Source organism: Cervus canadensis, chromosome 3, assembly GCF_019320065.1.
Source record: "Cervus canadensis isolate Bull #8, Minnesota chromosome 3, ASM1932006v1, whole genome shotgun sequence".
In the NCBI taxonomy this organism is placed as follows: Eukaryota; Metazoa; Chordata; class Mammalia; order Artiodactyla; family Cervidae; genus Cervus; species Cervus canadensis.
The window spans coordinates 7214406-7236942 of NC_057388.1; the positions used below are offsets into that span (position 1 = coordinate 7214406).

At 40.2% G+C, this 22537-nt stretch overlaps 1 protein-coding gene across 1 annotated transcript in view; it reads left to right on the forward strand.

The window, feature by feature from the left end:
• The window catches only part of CDK14 (cyclin dependent kinase 14), a 660346-nt gene that overhangs the window by 131684 nt on the left and 506125 nt on the right, over nt 1-22537 (forward strand). The window contains exon 3 of the mRNA XM_043462555.1: nt 20329-20577. Within this exon, the coding sequence (XP_043318490.1) occupies nt 20329-20577 (249 nt within the window). The remainder of the gene's footprint in view (nt 1-20328; nt 20578-22537) is intronic.

Genomic DNA, 22537 nt, shown 5'->3' on the forward strand with positions numbered 1-22537 from the left:
ATATTTGGATTTTCTTCCAAAGAGAGTTAAAAATTTTCTGTTATTTTGACCATTTATTTTTTCCTAAAAAATGGAGATGAACTATGCCAGCTATCTTTTCTATACTTTAGTTGTTCCTTTAAAAAAAAAAAAAAAGAACTTTTTTTTTCTACTCAGAACATGATGTGCCCTGTGTTTGCTGTTTCTTTTCCTGAGAGTGATATCTTCTAGTTATTTATGTTTTACCTTCACTTTTTGTAAGCTATGAGGTTTATTTTTTTCATCTTGTGGCAGGAATTGTATGTTTGCAAAAAGTAAGTAATTTTTAAAAAGGAGAATAATAGAGCAGTTAATAAGACATTGATTTTACTGTCAGTTTTTTTTAATTCCTCATTCTGCAAACATTTATCAGCCATTCACTCTGTAAGGCATCATACGACGTGCTGTGAAGGAAGTAAAGATGAAATAGATATACTCCCTTCCCTAAAGGAGCTTAGGGATCGTAGCTTTGGTATTTTTCTCAGGAATATGCCCCATTATACTTTCTCATGAATAAGTAAATTTGATGCTTTTTATATTTCCCTACTTAGAAGAATCTGTCCTCTATTTATATCTTTTAATCATTTATTTATTAAACAAACATTTATGGAGAGTCTACTGAATAACAGTGTAACTGCGGTGTAAGACAGAGCTAGTCCCTGTCCTCAGAAAACTTATAATCTACTCCTTAAAATGTTTCAAGGAGACTTTTTAAAATTTTTTCATTTCGGGCAATTGTGAAACACACACTATATGCTTTGATTTTTTTCCATTTAAAAAATTGTGATAAAAAATATATGTAACACCAGATTTTCCATTTTAACCATTTTTAGGCATGTAATTTATTGGCCTAAGTACATTCCCTATGTTTTGCTATCATCATTGCTGTCCAAGTGCAGAACTTTTCATCATCCCTAATAGATGTTCTGTGTCCATTAAGTGATAACTCCCCATTCTCCGTCTCCCCAGTCTTTGGTAATCTCTAGTCTGCATCCCATGGACAGAGGAGCCTGGTGGGCTGCCGTCTATGGGGTCGCACAGAGTCGGACACGACTGAAGCGACTTAGCAGCAGCAGCAGCAGTCTACATCCATGTCTATGAATTTGCCTTTTCTTGGTCTGTCATATCATATCAAGTGGAATCATAAAGCATTTGTCCTTTTGTGTTTGTTTTACCCAGTGTGTCTTCAGGGTTCATCCATGTTGTACCATATGTCAGAATTTCATTCCTTTTTAATGTATGCTTTAATTTTTTTTTAATATGGAAAAGACAGCAGTTCCCCACCCCCCCCCCCAAATAATTTCACTAAAGCAAGTTCCCATATGGACATCTATGGACATCTAATAAATATGGATAATTTAGAAATACTGAAAGCCTAGGGGACAGTGTAGGAATGAGGAATAGAAATGCACTGATAAGGAATGATCTAAGGATATATTCATTTCGATTCTTTACATGGCCTGGTAGTTGAGCATGGGAATTGGGCTACTTAGATTTTCATGTCAATTTTTTGCTTATAGAAAGCAACTGTCATCTGAAATACTCAGTGGGAGGCTAGACTGTGGCTTTTGTCATTGTGAACATTCAGATTTTACCCACTCTGCTTCTAGTCTGTTACATTAGCTTCATAAGCAAAGACTGGTCGTGTTGAGGTCCTCTTGCAGAACCAGAGACTCTAAGAACTGGGAGGTACTTTGGCAGTCAGTCGTGTTAATCAGTTGACTCATCTTCAGTTCCTTTGGCCAATTGGAGGGTGAGACTCCACTGTCTCTTGATGCCCACTGCAAGTCTTCTCTCACTCCCCAATGCTGTTTTCAGTGGACACTCAACCCCAAAGACAGATCTCCTCTGAGTTAGAGGGGAATGAGAGAGGGTTAAGATTCACGCCCTCGAAGCAGATTTCCATTGGAGGAGGTAAGCCTGGCTTCATCAGTATAGCATTCTCCTTCTCACATTTCTTCCTAGATTTATTAAATCTAAATGACTTGCATAGATCTTTTTTAGAAAGCTGAGTTAAGGCTCTGGAGCCTCTGTTTACCTACCATTGACCATTATGATGATTCTTAGATGGGTTCAATCAACACTTTATGTCCATGCCTTTAACATACTCTTCAGGAAACACAGGGCTTCCTTTGTAGCTCAGATAGTAAAGAATCTGCCTGCAATGTGGGAGACTGGCGTTTGATCCCTGGGTCAGGAAGATCCCCTGGAGAAGGGAATGGCAATCCACTCCAGTATCCTTGCCTGGAGAATCCAATAGATAGAGGCTACAGCCTGTAGGGTTGCAAAGAGTCAGACATGATTGAGCAGCTAACACTTTCACTTCAGGAAACACAAACATACATGGGAAGAGGAAGAGTCTACCTGCCAGAGTCTACTGCCTTCTCATCTTCCCCATCAGTCTGTCCTTCTTAATACATCTTTTGCTTTCTGCCCCCACCCACATACACCCTAATACTTTGATTTTCAGCCTCGACTTTTGATATGAGGCTCAACTTTTGATAAGATTGAGAGCCAGATCAGTCAAAAGCATGTTAAATTTACATGGTGGAAGTCATGAGGTGGCAAGGAGGGTCAGAAAACCTCAAAGCACAGAGCAGTTACTTTGCTCAGTTTTAAAAGTACTTTTCTTTTATGTCAGGAGAAGAAAGAATGAGAGAAGTGTTGCAGGTCAGATCTGTGCTTTCCATATTTCTCTCAGGATCTAAGCCCCAAGGGACATATAAGGAAGACAGCTTGGTGGTCAAGAGTTTGGGCTTCATAGTCAAAGTCCTGAAATAATTCCTGTTTCCTGTGCATGCTCTGTGTGGTCTTGGACACCTTATTTAACTCTTGTGTGCCTCAATTTAATCATCTGTGAAACTGGGATGATAATAGTACCTCTTGGGGTTGTTGTAGAGATTGAGAAATGACTTATGAAACTTTTAAAATAGCATCTCATTTAGTAAGAGTTTAATAATAGCCATCACCCCAGGTGGCTCAGTGGTGAAGAACCTGACTACTAATGCAGAGACACAAGAGACACGTGTTCAATCCCTGTGTCGGGAAGATCCCCTGGAGGAGGAAATAGCAACCCACTCCAGTGTTCTTGCCTGGAGAAACCCATGGACAGAGGAGCCTGGCAGGCTACAGTCCATAGGGTCACAAAGAGTCAGACAGGACTGAGCACGCATAATAGCCTTCATCATCACTGTCATAGTCATCTAGAAATCCTTAATCTCCATCTCTCTTTTCTATCAACTTATATCAAATCTTGCCCAAGAGCCTTCTCCAGTTTGCTAGTTTATTGAGCATATATGACAGTTTCTTAATGTTATTGGGTTTGAGTATAAAAGGAGAATAAAAGAAAGAATTCTTCAGTATTCTAGTTACCACCTGGCAGGTTTAGGAAGGATTATATGGTCTGTAGACTTCCTCTTCGGCCCAACTGGTACAAATTTGCTCCAGTGGCTTATTCCACAGCTAAATGAGATCTTGCTAAAAATACAAAGCTGACAGTGAAATGTTCCTGAAAGCATTGGGGCTTGTTTTCAGGTGGCTGCAAACAGCAGGGTGTGTGCATCCCACTGTTCTGCTCTATTCACCTTGAATATCTCAGTTAGGATTCACTATTGAATTTTGTCAGTCATGGGAAAGGTTTACAGAACCAGTCCTCATGAACGCAGTCAGGGCTTTATTATTAATGGGTTGCTGTCAAATTTATTATCGGCAAAATTTTAGTTCTTTACAAAAGATGGACCAGCTGTTAAAGCTACATTGAGAGATACTTCCATTTCCATTTTCTGCCCAGAGGTTCATTGTTCCCCGTGTTTCTCTTCATAAGCTCTGTGTGGTTAGTGACCCATATATGATTCTCTGAACATTTTAAGAGCTTCAGAAGTCAATTCTATATTGAGTGGTGCCCTATATATTTCTGAATTCTTCAGTGGGGTTTGTGTCTAGATTTATTTTAGTAGAATAAAACTGTTAAACTTCTAAACTTTCTAGCATCACTCTCGACATTGATCACTGTTATTTCCCAAGCATTAATAATACATTTAGATGTTATTAAAAAATGGTTATTATAGGTGAGGAGATAGAAGTTGTGTTTATTTATACAGCCATCTGTTTGAGAGTAAGAAGAGAGTACACAATTTTATTTCTCCTTCAGGGAAGGAATTTAAACATATTTATAATCTTTATTTTTAAATGCTGTTCATATGGTTACCAAGGGAAAGAAATTCAGGTCCTGAGGGATCAGTAAGAACCTGCAGTACTGTCTAGTTTCAGCTTTATATTTTTAATGTTATTTTACCTTCTGGATGCTTTATCTTACATGAGGGACAGAATAGTGAGCTACAGATATTTGAAAGGTTTAAACATGAAGGAAGAACTAGGCTAGTTTAGTACAAAGAAGCTGTGGGTGGTGCAGTGAAGCTAGGAACAGAAGACAGAATTCAGAAGGCATTGAGATCTTGTTTGCACAGCCTTTGAGACATATGACAGTTTCTCTTGTCCTCATGATGTTAAAAAAACAAACAAAAAAACCCCCTCAAATGCTAAACATATGTGTACAGAAAGCAGTCTGGACCGTGTTATTGATTTTAAACATCTATGAATCTGAGTTCAGCCTTATCTCTTTATTGCCCGTTGGTGCTTCTGACATAATCAGCCTTTTAACATTGCCCAGTGTTAACATCCCTTCCTGGGTTATTTTGTGCCTCTGCGTGGTATGGGGGCCTTTGAAAACACAGCCTGGCTTCTCCTTCTCAGGTAGGACCCCCAACAAAACCTAGTAAAAAGAAACACTAAATTTATACCTGTAAATTCTGTGAGAGAGGTGAGGAAAAGTCCCTATTTGCAGGAACAGACTTTTTTCTAGAGTAAGAGGTGTAAGGGAATAGTGTCTTGATGAAGAAACTAATTAGCCATGCCGCGTGAGCCACTTTCTGTAGCTCAGGTCTTCTGTTGCGTCGAGGATGGGTATTCCAGTTCCCCACTGCAGCTGTGGGGATTTTGTGGGTTAGAATAGGCTTCTGCTTTGTGGATTCTCAGTCAAGCCACTCCTGTTTTGTGCATGCGGATTCTCATTTCATGTGCCCATTTCTGAGCCCTCTGGCTCTAGATGGGAGGGGGGAAGCAATATAGATGTCGATGCTCACATCTCACCTCCCGATACCCTATGTTCATTTGGCTTATGATGTGACCATGACACCCATGACTCTCATTTTTCCATGATGGAATTTTTTAAAAGCTTTATTTATTACTTTCATGGCTTTGGTGGGTCTTTGTCGCTGCACGCGGGCTGTCTCTCGTTGCAGTGGTCAGAGGTCACTCTTCACTGCGGTGTGCGGGGTCCTTGCCGTGGCTTCTCTTGTGTCAGCACACCAGCTCTAGGAGACTGGACTTCAGTTGTGGTGGCTCCTGGGCTCTAGAGCTCTGGCTCAGTTGTTGTGGCATCGGGCCTCAGTTGCCCTGTGGCATGTGGGATCTTCCCAGAGCAGAGATCAGACCTATGTCTCTCCCATCGCAAGGCAGATTCTTAACAACTGGACCACAGGGAAGCCCCTGGATGGAATTTTAACCAGCATATAATTATGGTTGTCAAGCGGGAAGCAGAAAATTCACACGTCGTCTCCTTTCCCCCTCTGGACTTTTTGGAGATATTTAGTAAGTTTTTACTGGAAATAGTTAGGAAAGAGGCCCAGACTTGCAGAGAATTGCCTGTCCTTCTGTTTGGGAGTAGGGGTTCCAGTCCTTTGTCTAGACTCAGGGGGGAAATGAAGTTATGCCTCATAGGCAGAGGGCTTTTTTTTTTTTTTAACTTGTTTTATAGTACGTGGCACTGTTCACATATGTAAGTGCCTTTTAAAATTTCGTTTCTGGATCCTGAAGTGACTTCCTTTGAATTCTTTTTTTTTTTCCCAAAGCTACCACATAAATTCTGGTAGATAAAGAATAAAGTGAATTTCTGGATTCAGTTCTCCTTAGAATACTTATGTGGTAATTTTTTCATAGATAATAGTGGCCTGGAGCAAAACAACGGCCTCTGTATTAGAAACACATAATTCCTTAAGTTTCTACGCAGGAAGTAATGTTACTTGTGTTATTATAGCCTATGTGTAGTCTTCTATCTCTACTCCTCACATGCTCCAATCCCATTGCTTTTTAAAAATTCATGTATATGTTGGGTGTATCTTATTGGAGAATTTGTCTTCAGAGTTCAAAATTATATAAAAGAATTGGCTGAAATTACCATGATATTGTTGGGAAGCTTGAGCAAAAATGCTACCCAAGGAATGTTGAAATGATTATCACTTATTTTGTACCCAAAGACGGAAACAGATTTTGCCTCTCAAATGCTTGACTTCTTTTGCAATCTCAGTTCTTTATTTGACCGTAGCGGCAGACTTTATTATTATTCTGTGGGTTAGAGCATTGCACCTCAGACTTTAATGTCCACACAAATCCCCTGGGTGTCTTGTTAAAATGTAGGTTCTGACTCGGGAGGACTGAGGTAAGGGCGGGGCCTGTGATTCTGGGTGATGCCTGTGCTGCTGGTCTGAGGGTGGCCAGGGGTTAAAGACTGTTCCGGATGAAATCCTGATCACCCAAAATAACCGCATTCCAAGAAACAGCCAACAGCCAACAGCAGAGAGGGCATTTCAACCCTTACTGTGAGTGTTCATTCAACTTCATGTTAAATTTGTCACTACAAAATCGTGGAATTTTAACCAGCATATAATATTGGATGTCAGATGGGAGTCAGAAAATTTCACACGTCTTCTTTCTTCCTTTGACCTTTTGGAGCTAGTTAGTTTTCAGTGCAGAAATAGTATAAAATAAAGAACCTAGAGGTCAGTAAATACATGCCTCTGTCTCGCCAGCCTTTAAGCAAACTGAATCTCTTACATCTAAATCAAGTGTATAATTATACCAGAAGGGAAAGCAACTAAATAAAATCATTTTAGTAATGCATATTAAAGTTTAAACTCCTGGGAGGACTACCTACATATTTCATGATAGAATCAGGAAAACCACGGTGGAATCTCTTGGTGATAAGCACTGAAGCCCAGGAAGGATGTAACAAGACCACAATCACTGAAGCGGCATAAAGGAATGTGATGTCCTCAAGAGTTCTCCATTCAGCTGTGTCCATTAACTGACAGATTCAGGACCGAATGAAATTAGGTCAGACCCCAAAGAAACCGGTCGGTAGAAAAGTAAGCAATTTTAAAGTTAAATTCCAGTAACAGACAGAATTCTAGCAAGTGGGAACGGCTGGTGAAGCCTTTTCGCTGACTGGGAAAGAACTGGTCTCAGAAGGCACCTCACTGTACTGTGTGTAGTTTCTTAGGACTTATTTTTGAAACAGCTTGTGCTTAGTTAAAAGGGAAGGCTTAAACTAAGAAAAAAGGAAATAATAAGGAGAGCAGTCCATCTCTGAATAAATATTATCGGAGTGCCCGTTTCCTGCTGTCTTTTGAGCTCTGAGACGATGAAAGAAATGGAAGATGTGGTTTCTCTGCTCAGGTGTATGCAGTCTGGTTGTGGAAATAAAAATGCATGAGCAACAGAGCAAGACAGATGCCTCCTCCCACCCCAGCAGATAAACCAAATGCGTGAAAACACATTCCATAGTCGCTTATATGAAAACACATTAGATGGCGTGTATTTAAGTGACAGATTAGGAGGTACAGTCTAAAAACGCTGTCGTTCTTATTGCGGGCATCTTTGGTTGCGACGGTGACCGTGACACACGGCCATGACTAGTATTTAGTAGACAGGACTAGGGCTACCAATGTCCCACAGTGTGGCTGGGGCCGAGTGCCGCCTGCTCATAACCAGCCCCTCGGCCAAAGGCCCAGGACGCTGTCACTGAGACAGTGCCAGGACTGGAGAGTTAAGGAAGGTCCATGGAGGCTGGAGCTCTCAGGAGAGGAGTTCCTGGCGTGAACCTGTCTGCCTCCTCTCTAAGTCCTAAGATCCCAAGAGAAAGAAAAGGTAAAATGAAGCACAAAGAAGTGAATTTATGTGTCTGGTCTTATCTTTCTAGTTGTTCTGTGTAAACTCATTTACCAGCAGTGAATAGTAATAGTAATTTATAGCAAAGGGGAGAAAGTGGAAATGGTAACAGATTTTATTTTCTTGGGCTGCAAAGCCACTGTGGACAGTGACTGCAGCCGTGAAATTAAAAGATGCTTGCTCTTTGGAAGGGAAGCTATGACAAACCTAGACAGTGTATCAAAAAGCAGAAGTATCACTTTGCTGACAAATACCCATATAGTCAAAGCTATGTTTTTTCTAGTAGTCATGTACAGATGTGAGATTTGGACCATAAAGAATGCTGACTGCCAGAGAATTGATGGTGCTGGAATTTGAATTGTTGTGCTTGAGAAGACTCTTGAGAGTCCCTTGGACTGCAGGAAGATCAAACCAGTCCATCCTAAAGGAAATCAACCCTGAATATTTATTAGAGGGACTGATGCTGAAGCTCCAATACTGTGGTCACCTGATGTGAAGAGCCGACTCATTGGAAAAAACCCTGATGCTGGGAAAGATTGAAGGCAGGAGAAGAAGGGGGAGGTGACAGAGAATGAGATGGTTGGATGGCATCACCAGCTCAGTGGACATGAGTTTGAGCAGACTTTGGGGTATGGTGAAGGACAGGGAAGCCTGGTATGCTGCAGTCCATGGGGTCACAGAGGGTCACAGAGCCAGATATGACTGAGCACTGAACAAAAACAACAGCCAGCAGGAGTTGCTGCCTGGAGTCTGTAACGGAACAGTTGAGCTGTTAAAGGCCTGAAGAGCTGTTTGCTCCAGCGGTGGCACATTACAGATGAGAAGCCTGTGACCCAGGGAATTGAAGCGATTTGTTCTGAGACACTTTTTGTTGTTTAGTTGCAAAGTCGTGTCCGAGTCTTTGCAATCCCATGGACTGAAGCCTTCCAGGCTCCTCTGTCCATGGAATTTCCCAGGCAAAATTACTGGAGTGGGTTGTCCTTTCCTTCTCCAGGGGATCTTCCCAGCTCGAGGATCCAACCTGAGTCTTCTGCAGTGACAGGCAAATTCTTTACCACTGAGCCACCAGGGAAGCCCTGTGAGTCACTTAGTTCTGAAGTAATATGGGCGGCATGCTTGCCTGTATATTTGCTAATGTTCTGAAGGCGATTTTAGGCAAGATGTTGGTTCTGATAAAATATAGTTGTAAGTGAAAGAACTCTCGGGCATATATCCCATTATATACATACAGATAGTGCATTCTGTTTTCTTTTTATTGTTCCATGTAGTCATTCACACTGCCACCTCTGTACACACTCATACACACAGATGAGAAAAGAGAAGACTGCAACCAAAGAGATGCTTTTAGATCTTGCAGGTTTAGGTTAGAGATGAAAGCAACGGTTAAGAATTATGATTCTAGTGGCATTAGCAATTTCTCCTATACTCTCCCTCTTCATTCCCCACTCACCAATTCTTTACAGTGGATGAAGCTTTTTATTCTATAATGCTTAACGTTCAAATAATCCAGGGAGAGGTGATACTCTGATTTTAAGTGTTCAAAGACTTGTGAATGACCAAGGATTGCTTTTTAATTGGGAGCAGATTTTGAGAGAAGATACTGAGTAAGACAAAGCCATCAGGCCCTCATTGGGTAACAGATGAGGGGAAAACAAATTTACGAGGTTGTTTCAGTGTCAAGAATTTTGCTGCTTTCAGTTTTGCGTTGAATCTGGCATGGATATTCCTTTCATGAATGTCAGAAGATCATGATGCAAGCCAGTTCTTTTTCTGGTGTTTGCCTTCATGAAGAGTGTAGAGTGAAGAAGTAGAGATCACCCTCTGAACCCAGTAAAATGCCGCTTATCAGAAAATGGTTGATTCAAAGGGACAGTTTTCGGCCCCAGTGAATTCGCTTGCCATGAGTGCCAACCTTAACAGAATTAAGTTGTGCTATTTCAGATCCACTGCTGTGAGTTTGGGAGACAGTTGTCTGGATTTTACATAGCTCCAAGCTAAAATTGTAGGTCAAACTGTGACTTTTGGAGCCTCCAACACTGTTTGAATTGCTAACAATTTTTACTGAGTTTTGAGCCTGTGAGCTTATGTACAGACCCCTCTTAATGATGAGTGAACCGAAGTAATGGATTCCGATGAACGTCTAAATGTGTGGGTGCATCTCTAACCATGTTTGAAATTCTGGGTTCTATTGAATTTACTGGAAAAAAAGAAAGGAGCAGAAGTTTATTTTGGTATTTGTGATGATTTCTTCTTTTCTGTTTTCAAGTACCATCAGACATCCCTGCTTATGTAAATTCTGTCACTTCAGTTTCTAAGTGGATCAAGGAAGTGTGAAAAAATGCCGTCATAGAGAAAACAGTTCCTGTTTCCTGGTAACATTGGAATGGCTGTTGTTTTCAGGCAGTTCTGCTGGTGTGGCTGTTTCCTGTGATTGGGTTGGTCCATGGCTTGGAGTAAGAGGAAGTCTGTGGCTTGGTGTGCCTTTTGCTGAGGTCACTAGCAAACTGTGTGCAAAGGACAATGAAAGCTGGTGAACATCATGCCTAAGAGTCTTCTGTGCCTGGAACATCCACAGCTAGTGCCCACATCATTAAACATATATGTAGTTAATGTAATTTTGAAAACCAATTTGTCTCAATCTATTTAAGTACCAAGTACTGCCTTAATTAAATCCCGTTAATTTCAAATACTTAGTGTGACAGATTATCCTAACATATTTCAGATACTTTTTAAACAAAGAAACCATGCACAAATATTCTTGCACGTTATATTACCACACTTATGCTCATCCTATTTTAAAACACCAACACTGGGTATAATTAATCTCATATTATTTTTGTATTTCTTTTTGTGCCTTCCTAGGAATATGGGTCTACTTATTTAGATTCCTTCTAAGGGTTTCAGTAATAATGTTTTTGAATCTTCTGGGGATTGTGTAATCTTTTCTGTTGTTGTAGTTTAGTTGCTAAGTCATGTCTGACTCTTTTGCAACCCAATGGACTGTAGCCCGCGAGGCTCCTCTGTGCATGGGATTTCCCAGGCAAGAATAAGTGGGTTGCCATTCCCTTCTCCAGGGGATCTTCCCAAACCAGGGACTGAGCCCATGTCTCCAGCTTTGGCAGGCAGATTCTTTACCACTGAGCCACCAGGGAAGCCCATTGTGTAATCGTTACAAATCCACAATTAAAACAATGTCTTCTCAGAATAGCTGGGGTTGCAGGATCTGGAGTTGTCGACTGTTAAGTTCAGTCGCTCAGTCACTCAGTCGTGTCCGACTCTTTGCGACCCCATGGACTGCAGCACGCCAGACCTCCCTGTCCATCAACAACTCCTGGAGCTTGCTCAGACTCATGTTTGACTGTCGTGGTCCACAAAAGTCTTGGTTGATTTTTTCCAGATTGATTCAGATCTGAGTCATTGGTTAGCACTTGAGTTGAATTTTCTGTTTAAGGGTTAAATTTCACTTAGTTTTAAAAATTTAACTTATTTCCAAAAAATGTCTTCCACAACGACGTCACATGAATTTTCTTTACAATCTGGTCTCTCCCCACTAAATGCATTCTTTGTAAAACATTGCTTAGGCAACATCACATACCCGTTAGTTTATTTCTGTGTTGTACGGACCTGGTCTGTTATTGGAACATCCTGCGTTGCTATTCTTTGGCACTTGGGCCGTATAGGCCCTCTTTCCACAAGCCTTGAGCAGTCATCCCTGTGTTGGGTACAGCTCCTACTTCTTCTGGCACGGCTTGGCTTACTCACAGTTCCACATGTGAAAACCAACTATGGATCCTCTTATATTCATCCTTCCTCACAACTGCCATTTGTCCTTTAATATTGACTTTTCTCTCTCAAAATCAGAATGAACTCAGGGTCTTTTAATAACTCCCTTGTTCCATTTAACCATAATTTTATTTTCTCTTTGATGCTCAATTATGTAATCACAGCTTGACTAGTAGGCGTCCCTACATCCAGATTCCTTTGTCCTTCTAACATCGTCCCTGACGTTTTTGAAAGGATCTTAATTTTCTGGTAACAGCTGGGTATTTCACAGCTGTTTTGTGCTTCCTGCCCTGTGACCTGGAATCAGGTTGCTTCCAAGGATTCCTCTTTCTTCACAGTGGAAATTTGGAACCTAGACCAGAATCTAGGCACTGGGGCTGCACATGAAAGTTAACAGTGGATCAAAGGGCTACTGTTGGCTGGTTGAAAAAAAATCTGCCTTTTTGAGGTTATGGGTTCCTGCTGGGGTTTTTTTCCCCCAGTTTGACATATCATGCTTTTATCCTCTGCTTTTCTTATGAGATTCTGTCACCAAGATTTTCTACTGTACCAACCACAAGCATTTTGTTGTGAGAAGAAAGACAGATTCTATTTGGGGGCGCAAATGTAGCCCACATGCTTTCTGGGTGACTCAGTTGTAAAGAATCTGCCGGCCAATGCAGAAGACAGAGGAGATGTGGGTTCGATCCCTGGTTCGGGAATATCCCCTGGAGAAGGAAATGGCAACCTACTCCAGTATTCTTGCCTGAAAACTCACATGGACAGAGGAGCCTGGCTGTCTACAGTCCATGGGATTGCAAAAAGTTGGACACAAGTGAGCAGCTAAGCGTGCATACACAGTGTAGCGTGCACACACAGGGTGTATTTAGGTTGCTGACAGGTTGATGGAAGGATTCAAGTGAAGACTTGGGCTCTGGAGAGCAGCACCAGTGCACTAGCATCTGTCTTCTAGAACTCTTTTACTGTGAGGACTCTTCTCAGCTCACCCTTTTCTTCATGTACCATGTGTGGTGGTGGTTTAGTTGCTAAGTCGTTTCCGACTCTTGCGACCCTATGGACTGAAGTCTGCCGGGCTCCTCTCTCCATGGAATTCTCCAGGCAAGAATACTGGAGTGGGTTGCTATTTCCTTCTCCAGGGGATCTTGCCAACCCAGGGATGGAACCCAGGTTTCCTGCATTGCTGGTGGATTCTTTACCAACTGAGTCACCAGGAAAGCCAGAAATTGCAGCTAAGGGGAATGAGCACCACTCTTGATTCACCTTGTCTGGCTCCTTCTGTGGGCAAGCCCCCTCCCTGATGAGCTAATGAGGTCAGTGAGGCTGCTTCCCTGTATCCTTCTGAAGGGCCTGGATTCTACTCTCTGTTGTGCTGTGGTTAACAGAGGTGGCCCGATCAAGTTTAAGTTGTTTGTCCTAAATACTGGAAACTTGAAACTTTTCCAGAACAGTCACTTTGCCCTATGTGGAAAACTCAAGTATGGATTACTCTCTCTGGATGAAGATAGCCGCACAAAGCAGGCCTGATACTGGTATTATTCATACAAACCCAAGTGAAGGGGACACAAGCATAAATTGTGTATTAATTTAGTTATGTGGAGAATTTGTTCATGGGTTTTATATTGTTGATGGAGTTATGTCATGCAGAAAGCTCCCAATAACATGGTCGTTTATGGATAGCAATCCTAAGAAATGTTGCTTACCTCTCTTGAATCTGATACAGTGTATCACGTACAGAAAGTGATACCTGCAACATGTTCCTAAGAGCATTCTGCTCAAATATCTGAGTGCTTCAGGCAATTTCACTAAGGCGAGTTTATTAGTTTTCTGTTGGTGTGTAATGCATTACCACGTCCTTACTAGCTTATTGCCTCACAATTTCTGTTCTTTAAAAGTCCAGGCACAGCATAGCTGATTTTTCTTCTCTAGGTCTCACTGGGCTGAAGTCAAGGCATTGGCCATGGTTGTGCATCTCACCAGGGGCTTGGGATCGACTTACAAGCTCACTAGTTGTTGGCAGGACTCATTTTCTTGTGGTTGTAGGACAGTGGCCCCCATTTGTTCCAGTTGTCAATCAGTAACTACTGTCAGCCCTTAGAAGCCACCCTCTATTCTGTGCCCTGTGGCCCCCATAGGCAATCATAGTGTGAAATGTTGACTTTCTTCCAGGCTAGCCAGATCATATCTCTGCCTTTCTCTTCTGAAGCCAGCTAGAGAAAATGCTCTGCTTTTAAAGGGCTCACCTGATTAGGTCAGGCCCAGCAGGCTGCTCTCCCATTGGTCATATCACATAAAGGAACCATGGTGTTATATATCATCATAGTCACTCTCAAAGGGAAGGGTATTATTCAAAGGCTTCCCTCATAGCTCAGTCAATAAAGAATCTGCCTGCAATGCAGGAGACCCGGGTTTGATTCCTGGGTCGGGAAGATCCCTGGAGAAGAAATGGCAACCCACTCAGTATTCGTGCCTGGAGAATTCCATGGAGAGAGGAGCCTGGTAGGCTACAGTCCATGGGGTCGCAAGAGTTGGACATGACTTAGTGACTAAAGAGAGAGAGGGGTGAATTGGGTGTCATAGAATTCTGCTTATCACAATGAGCTTGTAGTTTAAAAATACTTTTACTGATATCATTTTATGAATATATATGTATGTTTATTATTTGTGTGTCCATGTGACTCATTGGAAAAGACCCTGATGCTGAGAGGGATTGGGAGCAGGAGGAGAAGGGGACAACAGAGGATGAGATGGCTGGATGGCATCACCGATTCGATGGGCATGAGTTTGAGTAAACTCCAGGAGTTTGTGATGGACAGGGAGGCCTGGCGTGCTGCGATTCATGGGGTCGCAAAGAGTCGGACACGACTGAGCGACTGAACTGAACTGAACTGATTGCTGGTTTTTTTCTGGTTTGTTTTTGACAGTAGATCTTGAATAATAAATATTGCAGAACTTTGGCCCTTTTAGCAAGAGAGCATGAAGACTGATAATTTGGATGAATCTTCTTGAATCTGGTGGTTTAATTCAACAGAAACTTGTTGCACTTTAGTGTGGTCCAGGCACTGAGCAAGTAAGCAAAGGGTTAAGTGATATATACAACATGCTTGCCTGCATGGAAATGCATCAGAAGATGCTGAGTCTCCCGTGTGTTCTTCTGATGAGCCGCCTGGAAAATATGACACTCTGCAAACCACCATGGAATATTGATATATTTCTAAATTACCATATGAATTAGAAACTGACTAGCAAGAAATATGGTAAAATAACATCCAAGGCATGTATTTGAACAAGTGTACTGTTTTCCAGAAGTTTGTTTTGCATTAGTAGTTGTTTTCTACTTGCATTTAGTCATTTGCTAGTTGATAGCAAAAATGATAAACATGAAATATTTAAGAATGTTTGTGGGACATATTTTAATTTTAGAAAATTTTGTTGAAATACTTTTTCCTCTTAAAAATTAGAATTGGGCTGCCTTTTTTTGTCTTCATGGCTTTAGAGAACTTGGTTTCCCACAGGTGTACAGTTTACACTGATGTTTACAATTATCATGCGTGTCTATTTAGTAGGATGCTACCTGACTGAAAACATGTTATGTAGGACTCTTAAGATAAGGCATGAAGAAGGAGATAAGGCTTTAATCACAGTAGATTCTGTAACAGTTTCTCTTAAAGAGTTATCAAAGTTTCCGATCCAATGTACCTGTGTCTCTTAAAGTTAACAAAAAACCGTGTGAATATTAGTTTTCCCAGAGTTAGAGGCAGGAAGCAAGTGAAAGGTTTATATGAGTTTATCTGACATGAGTTTATCTGAGTTTATCATAAACTGGCTGAGAAGTAAGTTCATTCCTTTTTAGCTTTGACGGTGCTAAACACCATCAAAGCTCTTGTTTCCTCTGCCAACATGTTGAAGTGACATTTGTCATTTTCCCTTCTCCCCTGCTATGGTGTGCTAGTCTATGTGTGCTACAGTGTTATATTTTATAGTAAAATTTCCCTATACATTTACAGGAGTTTCCCCCCACATATTTCTTCATGAATATGGCAAAAAAACTTTCTTGATAAAGTCGAATTTACTAAGGTATTTCAAAGATCTTGAATAAAAAATAGAATGTAGAGTTAAGTACAGTGCTGTGTTAGCTCCATATTCTCTTTGGCAAAATTAAGAGTTTCCATGGTGTTTATACTTCCTGGTGCTACGTTTAAGGATAGGGTTGGAGTTCAAATGTGGTCATCGTTTTCCCATTATCATTGTATCAATTCAACCCCCATTTGTACCTTTTTATGTTATCATTTTACACACATTTATCACCTTGCTTGATACGTGTATGTAAATCTTCTTTTAAGAAATTCAGTATTTTATGGCTGAAGCACAGAGATTAACTTCTTTCTGAAAGTATCACAATGAATTGAACGACTCATGAGTTGGTCACTTTGTCTTGTTTAACTTCTCTCAAGCATGCTTTATAGTTTCTGTGTACAGATTTGCACATATTTTGTCAGATGTATCACTAAATATTTTATATTGCTTGAAACTGTTATAAACAGTGTTATTTTTAATTAAATTTCTGATTGTTGTTAGTATCTGAAAATGCAAATGATTTTTGTATATTGGTCTTATATCTTGCACCCTCGATAAACTTATTAATTCTAGTGTTTTTGCTTTTTACTTGGTAGATTTCATTCAACATAGATGATAATGTCTTCTGTGAATAAAGTTGGTCTTATTTCTTCCTATTTCAATGTGGATGTTTTTTATTTCTTTTTCTTGCCTTGTGACGTCGTCTGGAGCTTGTAATACAATGCTGAGGCAACATGATGAGAGTGGACATCCTGTTCTTGGGAGAAAGGCATTCAGTTTAACCGTTACTGTTGGTTTAGAATCTAGGGCTCCCTAACTGAGTGCCTGTGACTGAGTCTTGTATGAGCTTCCAGTCAAGCAGGGGCTGGGCTGTGGTCACACTCGAAGGCTCCACGCATGTGGTTGTTGGCGGTCCTTCTCATAAATGCACCTCTCTACAGAAGCACTTTCTGACGTGGCTGCTGACTTTGCCTTGGGATAGTGATCTAGGAGGAAGGGGATGGGGTGAGGAGGTACCAACACAGAAGCCGCATTCTTCTTACAATCTTCTCTCAGAAGTGACAGCCCGTGATTTCCGCCGTATTCTGTTTATTGGATATAAGTCAGCAAATAGAGCCCACATGTGAGACCTGCGACTAAATAAGTGGCCATCCCTGGGAGCCGTTTTAGAGATTTCTGATGTTGTGCATTAAAATGGTGAATTACACATTTTTGAGTGTTAAGCCAACCTTGCTTTCCTGGGATTAATACCACTTTTTCCTTACTTATTATCCTTTTTATATATTGTTGGATTCAGTCTGTTAAAAATGTGCCAATAATTTTTAATCTATGTTCATGAGAGAAATGGATCTGTAGTTTTCTTATTTTTTTCTGGCTTTAGTGATAGAATGATGCTGGCTTCATATGATGAGTGAGGAAGTATCCCCTTCTCTTTAATATTTTGGAAGAGTTTCTGTGAAATTGGTGTTTTTTTCTCTTAAATGTTTGGTTTACTTCACCAGTAATCTTTTCTGGTCCTGGCATTTTCTTTGTGATAAGGTTTTTGGTTATACCTTTGATTTCTTTGAAATCACTTTGATTTCAAGTGAGTTTTGGTAGTTTTTGTCTTTCAAGGAATTTGCTTCATCTAAGTTGCTGAACTTATTGGCATAAAGTTGTTGATAACATCTGTTGATTGTGTAGTGATGTTGCCTCTCTTATTTCTGTTGTCGGCAATGCGTGTTATTTACCTTTCTTTCTCATCAGTCTGGCTAGAGGTTTTGTTTGGTTTTTAATCTTCTCTGAAAACTAGCTTTCAGTTTCATTGATTTTCTTTGTGGTTTTTCATTTTCTGTTTCATTTATTTCAATGATGATGTATTTTCTTTGTTTTAATTCTCTGCTTATTTCAGGTTTTAATATCTGTTCTTTTTCTGGCTAGTATTTTAAGGGGTTCTCTTTTTTATAAAAATTGTATTTGTTTCTTTGGCTGCCTGGGGTCTTAGTTGTGGCACGCAGGACCTTCTGTTGCTCTGTCTGGGCCTTCTCGTTGTGGTGAATCTGCTTAGTTGCTCTGAGGCATGTGGGACTCTGTTCCCTGACCAGGGATCAAACCCGCATCCCCTGCATTGCAAGGCAGATTCTTAACCACTGAACCACCAGAGCAATCCCTTAAGGTGTACCCTGACTACTTTGAGACTTTTTTTTTCCTGCTCAATGCATTTACTATTATAAATTTTCCTACAGTTAAAATACTATTTAAGCTGTATCTATTTTACTATTTCTGTTCAAGAGATTTTATTCATTTAATTCAAGAGACTTTCTAATTCCCCTATTGTTTAGTTTCCAAATATTTCCTGTCTTCTCTTTTAAAGCACTTTTTTCCCTCTGGCCCCTTTTTAAGATATTCTCTTTTTTACTGGTTTTAAGCAGTTTGATTTTGAGGTACCTTCATGTTATTTTCTCTAGATTTCTTATATTTAGGGTTCATTGACTCCTCAGGTTCATGTGTTTATATGTTGTAATTCAGTTGCCTCAGTGAGATGAGTGGTTTCATGTCCATATCACATCTATTGCCTCTTGCTTTCATATCTGAATGAGGAGCACGTGAACTCTTAAAAGTACTGAATGCATTTAATATTGTGATAAATCGTTAGTTCTTGGTCAGGAGTAGAGGACTCTGTCTTATCTTTTAAAGATAGCTTCAGCAGTCTTGTGATATTGTAAAAAATATGTTGCTCTCCTTCTTATTGGATTTAATTAAAATTCAACCTATGCTTGGTAGTTCAGATACACTCCTAGGACAGAGTTGATACTTAGTATTTAATCCAAATTTTGCTTCAATAACTTGAAATAATTTACTGTTTCACCTTACTATTTTCAAAAAATTATATGTCAGGCATGTTTATTATACAGTTCAAAAAATACAGGGGTGTGTAAAAAATAAGTAATCTTACCCTTTGCCCCTTCAGTTCTGCTTATCTGGAGGTAACTTAACACTTTGGTGTATTTCCTTCTATACCTTTATATTAATGTGTGCTCATACATATACATACAAATATCTCTGTCTTTTAATATATATATTTATATCCATACACATAGCTTCATTTCTTTCCGTATGGAATCATCCTATATGTATTACTCATACACTTAAATGTTCACTTTAACAATATGAGATTTTCTTAGTTACCGTCTGTTTCCCTGCTTTCTTAAATAGGAATGTGGAAACTTTTCACAAGAAGAAAAAATAAAACTTTAAAAGCAAATTCAGAGTTATCTTTTCTTTGGACCGCATAATAAAGTTACCTTACTTTACAGGCAGGCTAGAGGCCATAAAGTTACTAAGTAAAAATGTCTTGGGAATATATGCAGAATGAAAGAGCTGGAACGTACAATAATCAGAGAGACTAAGATAAAATGAGAGTGGTTCAGGTTATGCTGGAAGAGAATGAGTAAAATTGAGAAGGAAATGGGGTACAGTGGAGTAATACAAACAAAATTTTGAAGTGAGTGTCATTCCGTGGTTTTCTTTGTGGTATTATTTTTTCCTTTTCATCTGTTAGTTTTAGTATTAGAAAAAACATTGCTTTCAACTTTCAATGGTTAGTATCTCTAACCATTAGCCCTTTTATATGCTCCATTCTAGTTTAGAGATGAAATCAAAATGGGTATAGATTTTAAACATGATTCAAGCTTTAAGGTTTTGAAGAACATAGTGATGTTTTTCTCTAGCCATGTTGGTTGCTTCTGTGATGGCCCATCAATTAAAATGCGCTGCTGAGTTAATTGAACTGATTTTTTTAAAAAAATAAAGGCAAATTATCCATCTTTTAATGATTCAGAAATAATCCCACTTGCAGTCAGGTGGTAAAATATATGACAACGTTCGAGAACCACCTTAGGGCACTAGCAGTCTAGGTGTTACGCTTCCTGTTTTAGGGATAACATTTTTAGTGTCAGCCCTCAGCGAATATAACCAAAGTGTTAGTTGCTCAGTCTTTCCGTCTTGCTCAGTCTGTCTGACTCTTTGCGACCCTGCCAGGCTCCTCTGTCCATGGAATTCTCCAGGCAAGAATACTGCAGTAGGTAGCCATTCCCTTCTCTAGGGGATCTTCCCAACCCAAGGATTGAACCTGGGTCCCCTGCATTGCAGGCAGATTATTTACCGTCTGAGCCACCAGGGAAGCCCCCAGCAAGTATGATAAGTGGAATGGTGATGACGGGTTTTCCATATTGTGGTTTAAGCTGGGGTAGCTTTTAGAATATAGTCTTTTTTTTTTTTTTAATTTTTTATTTTATTTATTTATTTATTTTTATTAGTTGGAGGCTAATTACTTCATATAGTCTTTGGGGGTATTTCCTGAGATAAAAATGGGCGTGCTTTGTAGGATAATAAATCTTCATGTGTAGTGATATTAAAGTTTCAGTGGAGTGATCTGAGTTTAATTTCTCTCTCTTTTTCTCCCCCTAGATATGTGTCACAAAGATGTCCACACGAAACTGCCCAGGAATGGACTCAGTGATCAAACCCCTGGACACAATTCCTGAGGATAAGAAAGTCAGGGTTCAGAGGACACAGAGCACTTTTGACCCGTTTGAGAAACCCACTAATCAAGTAAAGAGGGTGCATTCTGAGAACAATGCTTGCATTAACTTTAATAAGAGCTCCTCCGCGGGCAAAGAGTCTCCTAAGGTTCGGCGGCACTCCAGCCCCAGCTCGGTGAGTGAGGCCTTCCCACTTATGATGGGCGATGGGCGAGCAGAGCAAGTGTCCCTCTTGCCGCAGCGGCCCGCTGCGCAGGGAGACCGCAGGTGGCTTTATCACTGCATTATTATGCAGTCTCTCCTTAGGTGGTTCACCATTTTCTGGAAGAGAGTGTGTGCAGGCATGCGCAAGTACCAACTACATATACAAACTCTTGACTCACAGGCACCCAGCAAGCCAATGAGAAATGAGTAAACTTATTTTTGGAAAAATTATTTTTTTTTCCCCAGCTGTTTCCAGTTAGAGGAATTTGTCATTTAAACTCCTTGGGTAATTCAAACCCTTTTTTCAAACTTTACTGTGTTGGCAGGCAGTAAGGATAGTTTTGAATTTGGCAGATTCACAAAGAATTTCATTTCAGAATACTTGTTAAAATTTGTTCACTTGTCTTATTACAGTTGATTTTCATTGTCAATATTTTAAAAATTAGGAGCTAGACATTGAAATTGATCTTAAAAGAGAAATCTTATTCATCACAAGGAAATTTTCTGAGGTCAAACTGTATTAAAGTGAGTCTTGCCTTTGGGCCCAAGAAGGTATAAAGTTCTGAGATGATTGCTGGATTTTGACTGTCAAGAATTTTATTGAAACTCATCTTTCCAAGACTGGCCTGCATTTAACATGGTTTAAAAAAAAAAGCCTTATGATCTTTCGAAATTCAGTAATTTTCAGATTTAACCCACACTTAAGAACTTTATGACATAGTCTAAGAATTTAAAGGGTAAGAGAAGAGTGCTAAGAGAATTTTGATTCTGTCATCTTGCTAAGGAGCATATTCCATTTCACAAACTTTAAATATTAAATTCCATGATGGTCAAAAAAGAGCAAGAAATGTCAGCTGCTCGAATATTGACACTTCAATTTAATTAAAGTGTGGAATACCATGTAAATCTTGTGTCACAGGTTTTTTTTTGTTGTTGCTGCTGTTAATGAAGTGAAAATAAGTATTGTTAATGCAACATTTTTGAGGAGAATTGATTATCTGCTGCTGCTAAGTCACTTCAGTTGGGTGCGACCCTGTGCGACCCCATAGACGGCAGCCCACCAGGCTCCCCTGTCCCTGGGGTTCTCCAGGCAAGAACACTGGAGTGGGTTGGCTGCCATTTCCTTCTCCAATGCATGGAAGTGAAAAGTGAAAGTGAAGCCGCTCAGTTGTGTCCGACTCCTAGCGACCCCATGGACTGCAGCCTACCAGGCTCCTCTGTCCATGGGATTTTCCGGGCAAGAGTACTGGAGTGGGGTGCCATTGCCTTCTCCAATTGATTATCTAGTTTTCCCCAAATTGGTCCCTGTAATCTTATCTATGGTTGCAGTGTAGTGTCTTCCTAGGTCACACATACAACACTAACACTTGGGAAAACGTTTAGATTTAGTATCATTTAGAGGAAATGTAAAGAATCTTTGAGAATGATTAAACTTCTGTTATGGCAAGAGAATTATATATATATTTTACTACATATATTATTTGTTCAGTTGTGTCAGACTCTTTGTGACCACATGGACTGTGCCTGCCAGGCTCCCCTGTCCATGGAATTCTCCGGACAAGAATACTGGAGTGAGTAGCTGTTTCCTTCTCCAGAGGATCTTCCTGACCCAGGAATCAAACCTAGGTCTCTTGCAGTGCAAGCAGATTCCTTACCACCTGACCCACCAGGGAAGCCCTGTTTTACTGTATAGTTATCTTAATAATATTATTTGTCACTCTACATGATATATAGAAATTGGCATGAGATATTGCAGTGAGGCAAACTTACTCAGTGTTTATATGAAAATCAAATTAAACTAGTTATTCTGTATTTTATCTTCAATCCTAGTTATTGTCCAGTGGTGCGTTATTTCTTTTGTTACTCAGATTGCTCCTGCTTTAGTCATTGGTCATTGGGAGCTCTTTTAGGTTGGCCCCTGTATCCTTTTG